Source organism: Limulus polyphemus, unplaced genomic scaffold (assembly GCF_000517525.1).
Source record: "Limulus polyphemus unplaced genomic scaffold, Limulus_polyphemus-2.1.2 Scaffold30, whole genome shotgun sequence".
NCBI classification, from domain to species: Eukaryota; Metazoa; Arthropoda; class Merostomata; order Xiphosura; family Limulidae; genus Limulus; species Limulus polyphemus.
This window is the reverse complement of record NW_013665640.1, coordinates 1,483,707-1,503,075: the sequence shown is the minus strand read 5'-3', so window position 1 is coordinate 1,503,075 and position 19,369 is coordinate 1,483,707. Positions and strand designations below refer to the sequence as shown.

General features: G+C 32.5%; 1 protein-coding gene across 7 annotated transcripts in view; it reads right to left on the bottom strand.

The window, feature by feature from the left end:
• The window catches only part of LOC106459793 (GTPase-activating Rap/Ran-GAP domain-like protein 3), a 427,929-nt gene that overhangs the window by 52,682 nt on the left and 355,878 nt on the right, over nucleotides 1-19,369 (bottom strand). For all 7 annotated transcript variants that reach the window (XM_022386650.1, XM_022386642.1, XM_022386656.1 and 4 more), the window contains 6 exons: nucleotides 18,841-18,916; nucleotides 16,031-16,129; nucleotides 14,709-14,812; nucleotides 10,830-10,941; nucleotides 10,181-10,226; nucleotides 7,149-7,255 (listed from right to left, as the gene is read on the bottom strand). In XM_022386650.1, the coding sequence (XP_022242358.1) occupies nucleotides 7,149-7,255; nucleotides 10,181-10,226; nucleotides 10,830-10,941; nucleotides 14,709-14,812; nucleotides 16,031-16,129; nucleotides 18,841-18,916 (544 nt within the window). The remainder of the gene's footprint in view (nucleotides 1-7,148; nucleotides 7,256-10,180; nucleotides 10,227-10,829; nucleotides 10,942-14,708; nucleotides 14,813-16,030; nucleotides 16,130-18,840; nucleotides 18,917-19,369) is intronic.

Below are 19,369 nucleotides of genomic sequence, written 5' to 3'. Positions count from 1 at the left end.
CTAAATTAGGGACGACTTGGCTTATCTGTTATTTATACTGTTTTACAAAATACTGTTTTTGACTTTTTACCTGTTTGTGTAATTTTCTTTGTCTTTATTACTTATATTCAAGCTCACTACCCATACTGGACACTGTCAACAACATATTTTGTTTTAAAATAAAGTGCTCTTCCATACAAATATCAATTTTTTCAAACTGGCGTATATTGTTTCCATTTCCATTCCAAAATAAGAAGTATTAGATATGATTAGCATTCTCCACTGTCATGTAATTAGTTTCATTTGTCTATTTAAATTACTTTCATTATGATGTATGTTTATTCTTTTAAGTATACTTATTTGTCGGCAATTGACGCACTACTCAAACTCTCAAAAGCTATATTTAAACAATCATTAATTTGTAAACTAATCTCATCTCTGAGACATATAAACAAGCTGAACCAGTATATTGATTATTTTATGACAAAGCTTCAGTATAATGTCATACTTGTAAATGTAACCTGAAAAACAAGCATAATAAGATTTACAAATCTAAATATAATTTTACTACAGTGACAGTAAATTTGAATCAGTTTCTTACTCACGCGGGTAAAGGTCTCTAAATGCTAAGAGTTTCACTCTAGATATAATAATACGTTCTTCACGTGTACTTCATCTTTATCACCCAGGACCCATCTTCATTCTCGTACATATATATGAATTATTTTACCCTCCTCCTAATACTTCAGACATTCCTGTAATTACAAACTACTACTACAAGTGCTAACCCTCTATCTAATACTTCAGGTTTTCCTGTAATTACAATATACTACTTCTAGTGCTAATCCTCCTTCTAATACTTCAGGTTTTCCTGTAATTACAAACTACTACTACTAGTGCTAACCCTCCTTCTAATACTTCAGGTTTTCCTGTAATTGCAATCTACTACTACTATTGCTAATCCTCCTTCTAATACTTCAGGTTTTCCTGTAATTACAAACTACTACTAGTAGTGCTAACTCTTCCCTCTATTTTATCTTTTCAATCTATACTCCTTTTCTTTACTTAAAAATAAGATCCCAAACTCGAGCATGTTCGAATAGTTGACCGTTCTCCTGAAGCATAGTCAACTATTCGAAAGCGCTCGAGTTTTTAGTCTTATTTTAAGTCTATTACACTTTATATGTGATCCTTTGTGCTAACTCTTTTATCAAAAAAAAATATATCTTTATACTTTCAAGTTCCTCTTCGGTTAATGACATATTACTTCGTTCTTGGAACTTCAGGCTTCTGCTCAGTAGACATTTTAAAAAGGAAAGACTGTCTTTCCAAAGTGTTTTAGCTGGTGGAGCTTTTAAATTTTGAATGACTCTCTCTCTCTTGATCTCTTCCGTACTTTGCTTGTATTACGATCTAATTTCATAAAAATGCGAAAGCTTAAATGCTGCACTTGAAAAATCTTTTTCCTCATTAAAATTAAAACCAAAAATATATATACGCTAGTTATTTACTCCCCGTTTTCACTGACATTCCTAACCTCTTACAGATAGCTTAGTGTATAAGTTCTTGTCAAACTAATAAGCAAGATTTATATTAGAGTGATCGCTATTTAAAACACGCACACATATATATATACATATATATGAATTATGCAAATATGGAAATTATATTTAAATACATCACTTGCACCTGTTCTCCAGGTTCTGTATCGTTTGTTCAAAATAAAATAAAAGTTTGTGTTGAACAGCTAACAAATAAACAATTCTTCAAGACACTCATCGAGTAGTAATAAAACTTATTTTTGTAATTTATACAAATGATATATATTTATATGTGTGTTTATATAAATTAAAGTGTGTACAGCTGTGTCACGTCAAACATTCCGAATTATATATCTGCGCTATTTTGTTCTTATAAATCCCGTTAGTAAAGCTGTAAGTGGTGTATTAATTAATGAATTTTAGTTTTGTTTCTGTTTGTTTTTTGAATTTCGCGCAAAGCTACACGAGGGCTATCTGCGTTAGCCGTCCCAAATTTAGCAGTGTAATACTAGAGGGAAGGCAGCTAGTCATCACCACCCACCGCCAACTCTTGGGCTACTCTTTTACCAAAGAATAGTGGGATTAACCATCACATTATAACGCCCACACGGCTGAAAGGGCGTGCATGTTTGGTGTGACGGGTATTCGAACCCGCAGATTGCAAGTCGAGTGCCCTAACCACCTGGCCATGTCGGGCTATGAGAGAAACACGTACTGTCTGTATTTTTATGCTTTCTAGATTCTATCCCCAGGTGATAAAAGCGACCTACTAAAAAGCTATTCTTCAAACAATTTCTTCATACTCAACAAGTTTAGATTTCTAATACATGCCCTCAGGTATTTTAAATGTCCAAAATATTTATGCCTTAGGAAAAGCTATGGAATAAAACTAGGTTTGCATCATAGCAAAGATGGTAAACGATAAATCTAAATTAATTCAATGCAGTGCAAAAAAAAAAGAGACAAAGTTTCGGCAAAGCAATCATTAATGAGATAACAGCGTAACTTGAAAATCATTGCCTATATATTTGAATAATGTCTTGGTAAACTTACATGTGTGGCTTTCAAATATAAACTCCATAGATAGTCGATTTAACTATATTTATTCACTATTCTTATAAAAATGGTTATTATAGTATTTTTGCACAAAATGCTTTTCACATTTTAATAAAAACTAATTCAAGTTGGTTAGTGTAACAGATTAAACCATTAGGACAGTATTGTGTAAATATTATTTTTATGTCATTTAAACATGACATATATTAATGTAAAAAACTTACAGTTTGAAATATCACCTTATGATATAAAGGTTTTATTAACACACTTTAAAAACTCATGTAAGTTAGAATTACAACATTAATTAAAATCACGTTTCAGAAATAGCTTAATGTTTTTGTTTCTGAGTTGAAATTAGTTGAAATTCCACCTGAGGAAGAGCGCTTTAAAGAGCTGGTTGGTTAATAAAACCATTAGACTACAATATGGTATTTCAGCTTGTAGCTTGTATTTTTATATTATATTAAATTAATCGTTTGCAAACAATGTAAAATAGGGGTACACAGAACTCTATTGTGCTCATTAGAGCCACTTTTGATTCTTCATTGCACAGTTTGTTTGTTTGTAGTTAAGCACAAAGCTACACAATGGACTACCTGTGCTCTGCCTACCAAGGGTATGGAAACCCGGTTTCTGGTGTTGTAAGTCCACAGACATACCCATGCGCCACTGAAGGGGGGGGGGGCTTCATTGCACAGAGGAGAAAGACATAAAAACACATTTTAAAGTATTTTACTTTATTTCTAACACTCCAACGAAGCAAATAAACTCTTAAAAAACAGAATTTCTAGTGTTGATGAAACAAAAGCAATAATAATTTTTAGTATCATATTGGAGAATGTTTATTTTTGTTACTCAAGAATAAAGTTTAGTCTTTGCATGTAACGTAAGACAGCATTGCGTGAATGTTTGACATAACAGCATAAGTATATGTTTATCCGATAGCAATCGATTCTATTTCCCTTCTGCTCCAGTACACAAAATTCCCCCAGGACCGAAGCAATGGCAAAAGAGTGGATCGTCTTTCTTTTTGAGTAGCTATTTCCAACCAAGAGCCGTCCTGGTTCTCGTCCTCCTGCAGGCTAAATTCGATACTGCAACATTTCACTCAAATAGCTTCACTCATAAACGTTCTCATGATTGAGAGTGGAACAAAATTTATGGACTAGCGACAAGTTTTGACAGAAATAAATGTTGAGTCTCTAACTTAGTTTTATCGCACGTAAAGATTATATAGAGTTAGCATCTTTTCTAAATAATATTAAGTTACCGTTATAAAAGTATTTCTCTGAAAAAAGCGTAGCCTAATCTTTAAACAGCTCTGCTATTTCACAAAATAGAACTATAGCTATAAATGTGTATATATACAATATAAGAGCTTATATTTCTGTCTCCTAGTGGTTCAGCAGCAATTCTGCAGGCTTACGACGCTAAAAATCGGGTTTCGATACCTGTGGTGGTCAGAGCACATACAGCCCATTGTGTAGCTCTGTATTAAATAACAACCAAAGTAGATATTTGTTTGTTTTTTGAATTTACGATATTTGGAAAGTTCGCAGGATCAAAGAAGTAGATTAACCACAGTTGTAAAAAACTGATGCTTACATGAAATAAATATTACTCCACCTTGGGAAATGAATTAAGATCGTGCAGGAAGTGTGAAAGTTCGTTAAGAGGTCGTGAGTTTCAATCTTTGTCCACCCTGACAATCCAGAACTGTTTATGTTGGGTTTTTGTAAAGAAATGTTACAGTTACAACAGTGGCATTTGGTGCTGGGAAATTAAAGGTACATGCGAAACAGAAAAAAAGTAAACTTCAGAGGAAAAGGAATCATTAAACACAGATATAGAAATATCTTGGGTAAATGAAATAGAAGAATTGACTTTAAAGCATGTTGGATGAAGAAAGAAGTCGACGAAAGACTTAAAATATAAGAAAGGATTAATACTAAAACAAAAACAGAAATAATATACTGAGGGTTATACCTAGAATATACATATGAAAGTATATACAAACAACCACAGTACTTCAGAAATAATTCATTTAATCGAACCAATGTTTCACCATTACGACTTCATCAAAGTTTTTACAGAACAGATCGATATAGTCAAAGCTAAATTGAATTATAAATTTAATGTTCTATTTCATTAGCCACAAGTTGATCCAAGCGATGCTAGAAATAACATCGTCACACACCGATAATTACAGAGAATTGCCATTGTTATAAGAGTATCAGTAATATAATACATATAATTAACATATTTTTTTAATTTTAGAAATAAACACTGAATATCTATTGTATTACAAATGCCAGTCTTTATGTGATTGTAAGTTGGAGTAGAGTTTGTTTGTTTTTAATTTAGCGCAAAGCTACACGAGGGCTATCTGCGGTAGCCTTCCCTAATTTAGCAGTGTAAAACTAGTCATCACCACCCACCGTCAACTCTTATACCAACGAATAGTGGGATTGACCGTCACATTATAACGCCCCCACGGCTGAAAGGGCGAGCATGTTTGATGGGACGGGGATGTGAACCCGCGACCCATAGATTGCGAGTCGAGCGTCCTAACCACCTGCCCATGGTTGGAATAGAGAAATTAGTATAATTTCTGTGTATAAATAGCCAGAAACTCCAGCCATGACAGTTTCAAATCAGAAGCCTTTGAACATTTAACATCCTTTACTAAAATGATACCCAGAAGATTGTGTAGACAAATCATTTCTTAATTTTAGACATCAAAAACGTCGGACCATAACTCAAGATAGATTGAAACCAACAGCCGCGTTTACCATCCCTTACATCAGTAATCACTTCACTGCAGAAATACAAAACTATCAAAGGGGTAAAAAACTCTGACTTTCCTATTAGTGTTGTACTAAAACACAGCAACACTCTACGACAAGTTCTCAAACGATTCTGTTTACAGCTGTAAATGGTATATTAAAGTCCCGAGGCACAACTTTTGAGCGGATTATTTATTTTATTTTTTGTTTGACTTTATTAGAACGTTCCGACCACTCAAGTAACTGTCGTCTAATGTGTGAAATATTGCAAAATACGACAGTTACATGATGATGGTCACACGAGTGGTCGAAACGTTGTAGTAAAGTTAAACAAAAATAAATAATCGAGTCAAAAGCTGAACCTATTGAGTTTTATCTTAAGTGTATAGTGGATTTCCCCTCCTTACATCAAGCTGTTACTGTTGTAATAAAAAATAACTTCTTACTAAGTCTGCTGGTGATGGAGATCAGTTTGTTGTTTCTAGTGTAGCTTAAGAGCTAAACTGTTGAAATTGTTCTAAAGTTTATAACAGGCAGTCAACTAACTACACACCCATTTTGCTTAATATTTCGACGCTTTCAACCAGATAGAAGTTCCTCCAGAATAAATTTCTCTTCTTCAGTTTACAACCAATAGAGGTAAAGGCTGGCATCTATATAAATATAATAGTACTGGTTGTTGTCTCTTGTATGCCCATGTAACTACTTCGCAGGATGTGGATGGATTTTCACCAAAATTGGCATGAAGGTTTGTTGGGTCCATGTGGAAATACATACAAATTTGTGGTTTCACATTTTATTTCTTGCAGTTTTTATGGACGTTTATACATTTTTTACAATTACATATAAGGGAAGCAGCTTTTTATGTCCTAAAATAATCTTTCATTAATCATGAATTTACATAACTTCCATCCAGGGGACGGGTACTCCAGCTAGTCTATAATATAATAAATATTCAATGTTTATTACTAACCTTAATAACATTTTTGTTTATATATGTATTATATTACCGTTACTCTTATAACAATAATAATACTCTGACTGTATGGTTTCGTAACAATGTTATTTCTATTGAATCACTTTGGGACTAATGCCACGTGAATTATAACATTTACTTCATAATTTAATTTAACTTATCACACAAATTGTTCGATTACGAGATTATTTCTAAATACTGTGGTCGTTTTGTATATAATATAGTTATAACAATGTCTAAAATACTCCAGTAAACTCCACAAGACCTAAAAAGAAGATAAAAAAAAGTGTTCGTAGTTTGCACGTAATTGAAGACTAAGTACACTATTTTTGCTGATACACTAAAGCTCGAAGATCACTGACGACAGAATCAAAATTAACCCATTAAGGGTGAACGTAATATATATGAAAACTCTATAGGCTTCTTTCAAATTCTGTCTTCTAAATATTTAAATGCAGCTTTGATACCAAGAGAATCACGTCATTAATAGAATGGTCAAACTTATTAAAATGTTAGTTGCAAGAATAGTTATAGTTGTTAAAACGTTCTCTAGGGGCCATTTGGATTTATCCATGAAACTCATTGTTACATGTTTATATAATTTGAGACAAATGACGTTGCGCAACGCCATTTATTTCCTTACACCACTTTACTCAGTGACTCCTGATACAGCTAATACAGGACTGAGAACAACAAATAAAAGTTTCTGTTTTGTTTTTACCTATAATGATATTCTATAGATAAACTTTATGGTATAACATTTTCAGTTTAAAAGTATCCAGATATATCATATACACATGTATTACTTACGCTTCACGAGTAAAAAGTCACGGAATTCCTGAAAAATTCTGAACACAGGTGGACACGGTAGAGTTGGCCCAAACAACGGTACGGACTCTTCTGAATACACTGAAAGTCTAAAGAACACGGAGAAAAGTTTTAACTTTCATAAGACGTTTAATATGTCGTTTAGTTAATATAACTACAGATAGTGTATTGATAATTTTCTATAGTATACATATTTATATATTCTATATGTTATTGGCTCATGTTGCTACTTTCAAATATACTAAGATAAATGCATAAACTAAAGATGAGTGTTGACCTAAAAGAAACATTGGTGAATCCTTTTGAAAAAGTCAGAACAGGTGTGACTACTGAGACATAGCTAGTTCAGGCAAGACAGCTAAGGCATTGCTGCTGCAGAGTACCTCCCTGAAACATAACTAGTTATAGTATGCTATTGTTACAACTCTAAGAGAAGTGTAACTCTGAAGTATTGTTAGTAAAGGCAAGACTTCTAAGAAATGGCAAGCGCAAGCAAGACACAGCTAGTAAAGGTACGACTCCTGAGACATATCTAAAACATTTGTGGCTTCTAAAACATAGATTCTACAGGCATAGATCATTGTACGTAGTTAAAGCAGGTATGATTTTATGAAAAAAAAATATATATAATGGAAGCTAGATTCAAACGACAAAAGCAGTGCAAGCGAGAAGTTAATGGGCACATGATTATTGGAGCAATGCTAAAAAAAAAGAAAGAAATTACTATTCTGACGTAACTAAAACAGGAATGACTCCTGAAACAAATCTACTACAAGGTTGACTCTTGAAACATAGTTAAACAAGAGTGAAGTTTGAAACAGAGCTAGAACGTACATGACTCCTGACACATTAATAGTATAGTTGTGTCTCATAAGATACAGTTAAGAAAGGTGTTACTAATTAAAAATATTTAGTTTAAACGTGACTCCTAACACAGCTAGGATATATTTGATACCTGACGCATGGTAATACAAGCGTGTCTCTTGAGACATTGCTGGTACGAATGTGTCAACTGTGACAGAGTAAAGATACGTTCCTGAGTGCAAATGAACCCCTTAAGACAAGACACATACGAAACATTCATGACTCCTGAATCTTAGGTAGTCCAAAGGTGGATTTGAGACTAAAATGGGCATAACTCGTTATGCTTAGTAAGTACGGGCGTAATTAATTAGATACTACTAGTACAGATAAGACTACACAGGAAAACCTTAAACAGGTGTGACATCTGAAATAATAATAAACAGGCGTTATTGCTGAGGCAATGTTAAAACAAGCATGACTCTTAAGACATAGATAAATCAGGTGTAATTTTAGAAACATCAGTAAAATTAATATAGCATCTGAAAATCTAATATAGCAATAGATATCCCTGAGAAAAAGATAAAAAGTATGATTTCTGAGAAACAGAAATACATCAAGTTTGATATTTGAAATGCGGGGAAAATTAAGTTTGTTGGGATATAAATTAATGAATTATTAATAACTTCTGATAAGAAAAGGCAATATTAAATAGTGTGACGTAGTTGAAATCACGTCTGTTTTTGGTGACGTAACTAAAGCTTCTGAGACGCGGATAAAACGCATGAATCTCCTGAGACAAATGTACACCATATGCCGCTCTTAGGATCTAGTTCAAACTGGCATTGCACACCAAAGTGGATCTTAAGAGTATGCTAAGATAAGCTCGTTGCTTGGGTTAAACGTATAAATGTAAAGATATAATTAAAACATAATAGCCCTAAACTCTACAGATTAACATCTACAAAAAACATTATTTCTTAAAAATGAAAGCATATGTCATAACGCCAGAGAGATCAGAAAAGCGCGTTTCATTATAGACCAGAAATCCGAAGAACAAACAAACACATGGAAATTGATAACGACATAACTTACTGCATTTCACATGATAATAAATGTTAAATTTGGTATACACTAATAACCACAGTATAAAACGTTGATCTTAGTTGAAGGTTGGTATGATAACCGAGAAAAGTATGTTACTTAATATTAACTTCTGTTAAAAAAAACTCGGGCTACTACATTCAGTAGATCAGAAATATAAGTCAACCCAGTAATGATTACAGCTAATTAAATACTGTTTTTATGTTCGCAGTTATAAAAATTATAATGTATGTTTCATCAATTGGGTACCCTCGGTAAGGAACACATAATCACAAAGAAAACGTACGTAACTAACACGAGTGTGACTTGGATCATTATTATATTTGTGTGACTGAAGGAACACAGCGTGTTGAGCGCGTATGCAGTACGATGTTTTAGCTATAAAACTGATCTGAATGTAGGTACAAAATCAATAACACGTGCCTGACACTTTGGTCATAGCTAAGATATTTACGATATTTCAAATATACAGAAATTCTAAATACCCGCTTATCTTTGATGATAATTAAGATACTGGTGTGGATCTGACTACACAGCTAAATAAAAAAAAATTGAAACGTAGTCAAAATTAAGTCATTAGTAAATTCCTAAACGGATAGCTAAGAACCCTGAGATTTGACACTTTGGCCATAGGTAATGTATCTATGAACTTCAGAACTGAAGCACAAATAATTAGTATTCTATAAAACCTTTATCATATTAAGTAGTCTTCAATTACCTTTTTTTTAAAAAAATCAATATATTTCATTATGTTTTAAAGGGACACTTTTCTTCTAATTTATTTGTATTAGAGGAATTATTATGGTACTTCTTTTTTTAGAACTGATGGGTAGATGTGTTCAAACAACATTATAAAGTCATCTGTGAGCTGAAAGTGGGTATATATTTTCGAGAATATTTTAAACCTTACTATTCTTTAGTTTTCCGTATCATTAATTTTTGGGAAAGAAAGAGTTTGACGAAGTGGGTAAAATATAATATTTGTTTGAAAAGAGATGAAGCAGAATCAAGAATAATAACTGTTTTTGTTTTCACGAGATTAAAATATTAGTTGACACTTTCACAAATGGATTTCTAACAATTTCCCGAATTTGTATGAAAAAACTCACTTGTACGACTCCTCCTCTGAATTATAAGTTACAACTGCAAAGATATCTGGTGACATAAATCAAGGATCTATAGACAAGGTATAATAACAATCCGGTCTAAAAATGTTAAAAAAATCTATTATTATTTGTTCACACATTAGATAATACAAAATGAACATAATGTTCTACCGTTGATCTCACTTCACGCGATTAGAACATTATTTTAATCTTGTATTATTTATTAACATGATAACGTTGATTAAAGTATTAAAACAAATATGAAATATTGATATACTTGGTATTGATGAAAATTATAATACGAAGAAACTGAAATCTTGAAAACATTATTACTGTATCTAGAGTTATTCATCATGAAGCTAATAATAAATTAACACAAGAAGCATTATACAATCAGATAATCCGTGTTTCTTGACGCAAACAACATGAATTTTCATAATGACTGGCATATACATATCCTTATAACGACTAGAAACGATACCTGAAACACCTATCCAATAACCATTAAATAAACATGTCTCTTATACACATCAAGGTTTGATGGTAATATGTAAGATATCTAACACACAAATATTTACGTCATATTATCAGATGTAATAAAAACATTACCAAAATTGGAATATTCGAGTTTCTGTGACACACTAAAGGATACGTGTGAATTGAGATTTGATCATTGATGGCTTGAAAGAAGAATGATGCTGGTGATTTCCATCCAAAAATATAATGTTGACGATGTCGTTACCGATATGTCTTTTTCTTTCCACCTGTAATTATATAATAAGAAGGATGAACAATATTGACCTCCATTCCCAAGCGAATAACTGCGTGTTTAGTACCAAAAATTCTTTACTTGTTTTTAAATCGAATTTTATATCTTCTATTGTTTTAGTGCTATGAGATGCTTAACATTATTTTGAAATGTCAAAGAATGTTCTTCCTTAGAAAAAAAAAGAACCTTGACAGACAGGAGTTGTAAACGATTAAAATCAGTATTTAGTAGAAGTTTTAATGTGGAAGCTTCATTTTAATTCAAGCACACTTTGAGTTTCTCAGAATCCCACCTATCATAGTCAGGCGATTAAATGAAGTTTGACACTCAGGGTGTGATCAAATGATAAGGTTTCAACTATTTGAAAGTAAGGCTTTGTTTCCGCTACAACATGAGATCAGAATTATTATATCCCCTCACGTCCTACGATATAGATACCAAGTAATAAGATATCGCTCTACAGTGACAGATTTTACGATCGTTACTGAATAAATGAAAGATTTGAATGAATATTTCTGAGTTGAAAATATTATTTTGCTCTGTAACTCACTGCATCTGTTACATCAAGTGTTCGTCAAGATCCTGGAATTGGACTGAAATGTAATCGCTGGAAAACTGATAGAAGAATAAAAGTCTATCAAGTGTGACTAAATATCGTTAAAAATACTGAATAGATCATCAGCTGCCTCCCTCCCCTTTTTTTGAAAAAAATATTAGAATCTAAGAATTTTCTAATAATTTTAGTGTTAATAGAACATGTTTTTGTGGGAAATATGAAAGCAATTAAGAATTTATCATCCCATTTCTCAAATTAAATATATACTCAGCTAAAATGATATGTATAGTTTCTTTAAGTAATACACTTTGGTATCTTATATATATATACGTATGACTACAGACGTATACTATTTTAGTGACTATTGTTGTTATTGTTAAGCACAAAGCTACACAAAGGGCTATCTGTGCTCTGCTCACCACGGGTATCGAAACCCGGATTCTAGCGTTGTTAATCATCAGACATACTGCTGTGCCACTGGGGGCAACATATACTGTGAAAATCTATGGCTATCACTTTATCTGAAGCGCAACGATGCTGAAGCTCAATATTTCTTTCCCGTGAAAATACGTGAAATACTTGTCTACAAATGACGTCACGCTTGACGATTATCTCTAATGTTGCTGTCGCGTATTAGGAGTCCTACCCTATTATTCGGAAATAGAAATTTAACCTAAACGGAGCCTTAAACGCACGTGGGCTAAATGGGCAGGTCATCGACTCCTAGTGTTTAGTTATAGCAGTTTTTAATTTTGAACAATTGACCAGCGAATGAAAAGACAGCTAGCAAGATGCACTGCTTTGGTCCATTCTTTAAAGCGAAAAACGAGATTGATTGTCTGTGTTATATTATGCTAGAAATACGGAACGCTAACAGCTGTAGTATTCAGGTACGTTGATATTAAGCAGAAGAGTCTTAAAATATCCACAAAACGCAGGTTCAGGTCTGTTAAATGAAGAATATGTTGAGCAAAACACGTGTAAGGAAAACAAGCAAACACAAGTGTAAATGAAAACATTAAAAATTATTTATTAACAGCACAGTGTTGTGTTGCCTGACTTAAATTATTTGGCAAAAAAAAAACAACAAACAAACAAAATAACGTGTCATAAAAGCACTTTTAACTCACTTTAACCAATGGTCTACATGCAATTTTAAGCCAAGCTGGGGCTTCCTTTTAAAATGTTTTTTCCTAGCTTGAAACTTAAGAACAAAGGTTGCAGTATGTAACTTTTACCTGTGTAACAGTATTAGCACATTGTTTACGACCTTGAGACACACGATCAACGAGAATGTCATAACTACATGCAGAAATTACATGAAAATTTAGAAAAATAAATATCACGAGAATACACCTAAATAAAGACATAAAGATGCTTAATACGTTATACTGAAACAATTTTGTAGCCTCACAATTCTTGTCGCCACGTTCAGTCATCCTCTATCTGAAGACCGTGCATCTTTACAATAGCCCTGCAGCGTAATTTTTCATTGCAAAATACTTCATCGCAAGACTGTCTTTTGCAAAGCACACTACTCCTCCATGGAGCATTCCATAATCGATCCATTGTTTGAAGACGACGGTTCCTCAGAACCCATTTCAAGAGTCCAATCGCACATAAATCCATAGACAATACGTACGACAAATAAAACGGCATGTCTTCGTATGGAATAGTATGAATATCCGTTTCATTCTCCAGCGGCTTGAGGTATGCGACTTTTGAACGGATAAGACGTAGAAGCAACTCGTGTACGTGATGGAAATTCTTCTTGATAATGTTGCGCACTGTTTGCTTGGACAAGTGAGAAGCTTTTGCCATTAATATTTGTGTTCTTGATATTAAAACGCCCAATTTTGCTTATCACGGCTAGTGTACAACTTGTTGCAGGTGCCTATCTGGATGATCCTGGTGCCTCAAGTTTCCAATCCCATTAACTCTACGAAGGAAATCCCCGTCTTTATAAATATCTGAGCTGAACACATCTTTATGGTTTGTGTATGAATATTTTGCGTTGAAAGGGGATGTTACACACCCTTCCCAACTGCAATCAATTTTCGGCGATATCACATTACCTACGAACGCCAAACAATATTAAAATGTATTTCTGCTACATACTGTACTACCGCGACTTTATATCAACCACGATTGTTACATTACTTGTTGATTTGTATACTCAAAATTGTTTTAATATAATGTACTCAACTCTGTATTCTATACTAATTATGGAGGGGTAAATTCCATGAATATTCCAGTCACTACACCACAAAGCTACGCCCGGCCCTTATTCCTCAACCACGTTATCTATTTATTTATTTTCAGACTTGAAATGTAAGAAAGCCATGGAATATCTTGAAGGAAATATTTTGTTAAAAAACAGCATTAGTGTAATAATGTAATGAAAAACAGGCATCTAGAAACTAGTTTTTTTTTTGTGGAATATAAGATTTGTTGAAAGGGTTGGAAAATGATTTTGTATTAGTTGTTATTAAATATTATAAAACAATATTATGGAAAGAAGGTTATTTTTACAGATCCTAAAAGGCAAAAATGCTGTTTGTTTATGATGTTTTTTAAAAGAATATTAACTTAATTAAAAAACATAATAGGTTTCTTTGTTTGTAGTTTAGCATAAAGCTACACAAAGGGCTATCTGTGCTCTGCCAACAACGTGTATCGAAACCCGGTTTCTAACGCTGTAAGTCCGCAGACATACCGCTGTGCCACTAGGGGGCAGTTGATAGGAAGTTAGGTGCTAAGTTTAGAGTTTATATTGTTGTTACAAATATTTTTCCTTACTTTTTGTTATTCACCAATCTTTTGAATTTTAACAAACATTTTTACATAGGGACCAGTCATTGATAACGCTAATTTTCAAACTTAAGTTGAGCCTTGTCAGACTGCATTTTGATGAGCTGTAAAAAAGCTTTCAAGTAGCCTGAGATGCTGATTAAACAACAACATCAAAAACAGTATTGGAGCCATTACTTGTACAATCGATATGAATTATTTTTCAATTATTCATATTTTTTCCTATTATTTGAGGTTATGGTATTCGAAGATTTTGTGAAGGATGAGTACACTACAACACAACAAAGAAAACGAAATCAATACGCATAAGAGATACGCAGAAATGACCAAGACTGAGTGCTCTACCATCCCGTAAAATGTTGGTAATAAGAATAGATATTCATCATAAGACTTACTTGTTGACGATTGTCTTTAGAATAAGGCAGCAACGTGGAGACGTGAAACATTACCTCATGTCCTTCGTAAATAGTGTAGATGGAGTACTTTCCAGTCATGTCTCCTGCGAGGCAGTTACGTATAAAATATATGGCATAATGGTAAATAGAAACAAGTATTCTTTCTATTGAAAAAAGATTGACTAAATCTGTATTTACGAAACTTAAAATATCGCAAATGTAAATTTTTATGGGGAAGGATTCAGACACGTAATAGTATAACCAATGGTTAGTAGATAACATTTGCGAAGAGAGGGAACTGTAACTGCATATGTAACCAAACTAGACTTATATCATCTCTGATATACAAATTACTTATACAAATACAAATATACACATTTGATATACAAATAAAAAAAGTAGAAATATATGACTAAAAATGTCAACATAAAAAAGTCAATTAATGTTTATAACGTTATGTAAACTTTCAAACGAGATAACAAAATCACTTCAGTGGATAGCGTATGCCAATGGTTCCCAAACCTTTTTCACTGACGACACCCTTAACTTGATTTGCGCAACATCCCTGTTGCCACATGCAATATTAGTTGTAGTTTTTATGTTTTTAATTATTCTTTGTATGCTGAAAATCTCGCGACACACATAGCAATTTGCCGTGACACACAGTTTGGAAAACATTAGCGTATGCACTCAAAAGTACTAGAATGTTACCTTATTAACCTTTTTTTGTAGTATTTATACTATTAATGTTATATATGTGATGGAATGCTATGAATATTTTGTTTAATTAACTACATGTAAAATTTCAATTTATTGAAAAATACCCTAAAGAAATGATATAAGCTAGCTATTTAAACAAGGTAGTGTTGAGGTAACTTAATAACCCATCTTTTACAAACATTTGACGTCAGATACAGAATATAAGACACACTTTATTAGATAATTAATTGGCTTGGATTTCTATGCTAACTACTTGTTTGAAAATAAATAAAGGGTGTTTTCAATTAGTGGTAAATATTAAGCACGATTAAGCAAAACATAGGTCTCTGAAATGTTGTTTTCTCACACCTCTAACTAGAAATGCGTAAAATACTAACTGAAGGAATGTGAAGAAAAAAGAACTTCTACTGTAAATCATGTGTTTACCGTAAGAAAAATAACTGATGTGTGAAGAGGTTCAATAGGTCCATATCATTAAACATTAATAACTGATGTGTGAAGAGGTTCAAAAGGTCCATATCATTAAACATTAATAATTGATGTGTGAAGAGGTTCAATAGGTTCATATCATTAAATATTTATAAGAGCAAATTGATACTGACCTTTTACGTCGAGACCTCCCCTATATTTGTCCCATCCTTTCAATCGAATTCGTTCACCAAGCAGAGAGAGAAACCGGTCAAAGTTTTTACTTCCACACTCTGTAGACAGGAACAGTGTTACAGAATTACAAACACAGCACGGGTATCGTAGAGATATGTTTTAGAACATAAAAACACAGAGAATCCAAAAAAGTAGTTAAAGACAAAAAAAAGTCTGGCCAGTAGAATTTTTGAATACTGATAGAGTCACAAAATAAAAGGGTTAACAAAACTCCCAAAACTATCATATATATTATTGGTAAAACAGTCAACAGAAATCTTCAACAGTGTTACAGTCAAAAACAATAATACAACAAAAATAGAGGTTCCAAGTTGTCATTAACTAGATTTAATCAAAACAACTAAATTCCATGGTGTACAAGAATCTTGTTTGGTTGTAATCAAGCACAAAGCTACGCAATGGGCTATCTGTGCTCTGACCACCACGAGTATTGAAACCCGGTTTCTAGCGTTGTAAGTCCGCAGCCATACCGCTGTGCCACTGGAGGGGGGGAGCATATATGAATCAATAGAAAAGGCCTATAGAGAGTTTCCGAAATTTTAGTACACATCTTTATACAATAGTAACAGTCGATTTTCAAGACTACGACCTTACAGTTCCGCTATTAAAAGTGATCTTAAATTATTTTCGACAGTGCTTTTTGTAAACTCAAAAGAAGACCTAATCCCGTTACAGTAGCACAATGCAACATAAATGAAAGCCAGATATAATAATATATTTGTATAGTAGTATCGTTAGTTGGAGTTTTTAAAGGTGTCAAAATTTTATGATAGACGATTAAAAAGCCTCAAAAACTAAAACATATTGTAAAAGTATTCAGTTTTTGTATGTCATGAAAATGCGCGCGCATCTTGTTATTTAAATGCGCACGCGCACGCACTTCAATGGATGTTAATGTATTTTAGCATTCATTTTGCACAACATCATATTAGAAGCTTATAAAAGTTTTAAAAATGTCTAACGTTAGATAGATCGTAGAATAACATTATAAGTTTATTTATTGATAGTATTAAGTACGGTTAAGTTTAACTCAAAGTAAATTAAAGCAAAAAAAAAAAAGTACACAATTTATAATGTTAATTTATCTTTTCATCGAATATAGGCAGTACCTAATAAAGGCTTAACTAATGTTAGGCCTAAGACAAGTGAACTTGTAAATTTTGGTGACTGCGATTAGAATTATTTTGTGTTATTCTAGAAATCCTGTATTTATAGAAGTACTGGTGCAATAAAGATACTAATTTGGCCTCAGATATTTTGCGGGCCTCTGGTAATAGTTACATATCATACAGAATCAATATAGTTTCTAAAATTTTTGTTGAAACATAACGAAAGACTGTAGTGGCAGATATATTGTTAAGCTTACATAATAAAATAATCAACAGAATTCTAATTGTCATAAGTTCAAATAAAGGTTGAACAAAATTAAAAAAAACACAAGGTTTATAAACAAAAAGAGTCGATAGATCCCTCAATACTGTTAATATTACTTAGCACAATGATAAATCAAGTTAGATAAACGTTATAATTGCAGAACTGTTGGAAAAATGAAAGCCAACAAAGGTCATAAAACAGCGAGTTTTATGCGACCAGATAGCCATCACAAAATATCAGATATTTAAAGCTACATAATAAGAGAGTCAAAAACCAGAAAAAGTACTTGTATATCCTACAGAAAATTAACAAGACCAATACATTTGCGTTTTGGTAAATTATTTTATCAGAAGACTTTATATAACTGTTACTGCTATCTGAAAGAGGATTGATCCGAACCAACAAAATACAAAATTACTGTCCTCCGGACTCGTAGCCCTAAAATCCGGGGTTCGATTCCCCGCGGAGGACACAGCAAATAGCCCAATATGGTGTTGCTATAAAATAAACAACAGTTACGGACAGAAACTGCATCTACGGCTACGAATATAATGAAAAGTGGGAGCATAATTCAGCTATAACGGGATAACTAAAAGAAACATATAGAAGTAACGCAAATTTCGAATACAACAATAATTTAATTATATATTGATATTTATTTCCGATCAGAACTAGCTATCTACTTAGATTAAAAATAGAAATCAACCAGGTAATGAGTATAGGTAATTAAATACATTTTTCTTACGTTATTAATTATAAAGATTAGAATGCATCGTTGCATCAGTTGGGTATCCTTGTTGTTAACGATATTTTCGGTCGTAAACCCAATAATATCTCACGTAATTTGGCCAGCTTAGGAGATTTAGGTTAGTCCTAAATCATATGCTGAGCTAACAATGCAAAACAATCAAATATATATATAAGTTCAATAATAGAAAAGTATAATAATAAAAAAAATAACAAACTACATTCATTAACAGTATTTGTTAGAATTTTTAATATAAGTAACATTAAAGGAATAATAAGGTATACATCACCAGTGGAACACACAACTACTAAATGTTAGCTTCAAGTAAGAAAAAAAAACAATTTCCAAGTAAAAAAAAAAACGTATAAAATTGAACTATCAAGTATGATATACCATATTGCTTATCTTAAATGTTTCCTGAACTATTAATGACTTTACCTTCTATTTATCACGTTATTATATTATGTTACCCTCTCTTTAGCTCTTTTTCTGTAATGTTAAATCTCCTTAATTCTGCTTATATTAAATGTCAATTTGCCTACTTTATATGTATATGAAAACTGTTTTTGATCTAATAACTTTCATTATAGACTCGGAATGTATTCTATAGTGGACTGTTAGTCTTACCATTGCTGAACATTTCGTCGTCCACTGTTTGTCCTACTTTTGCGTACAAAACTCCAAACTTGAAATTAACTGAACCCTAAAACACAAAATAGTTTAGATAATAATTAATTTCTTCTAAAAGCTGGATAGTATTTTAATTACCTTATTTAGTTTTGAACAATATCACTTTGAAAGTCAGATTAAAATGTACCTCACCTTAGCCTTGCTAGCGACCTCTGAAAGTAACACAATGACACTAAGAATCAAAGCATTTCAGTTGTTACACGTTTTTTTTGTCATCTTATAATAAGAAAAGATTGTTTTACATTACTTATAAAACATGAATCGTTTGCAAATAAAACGACAAAAACATAATTATTTCTATTTTATATCGAAATTATGAGTTTACTCTTATAAAAGACTATCACTAGATGGCAGTTATTCTGAGTTGAGCTATTTTGGTGATTTGTTTGTTTGTTGGGTTTCTTGCAAAGCTATTCGAGGTTTATCTTTGCTAACCGGCCCTAATTTTGAAGTTTTAGACTAGAGA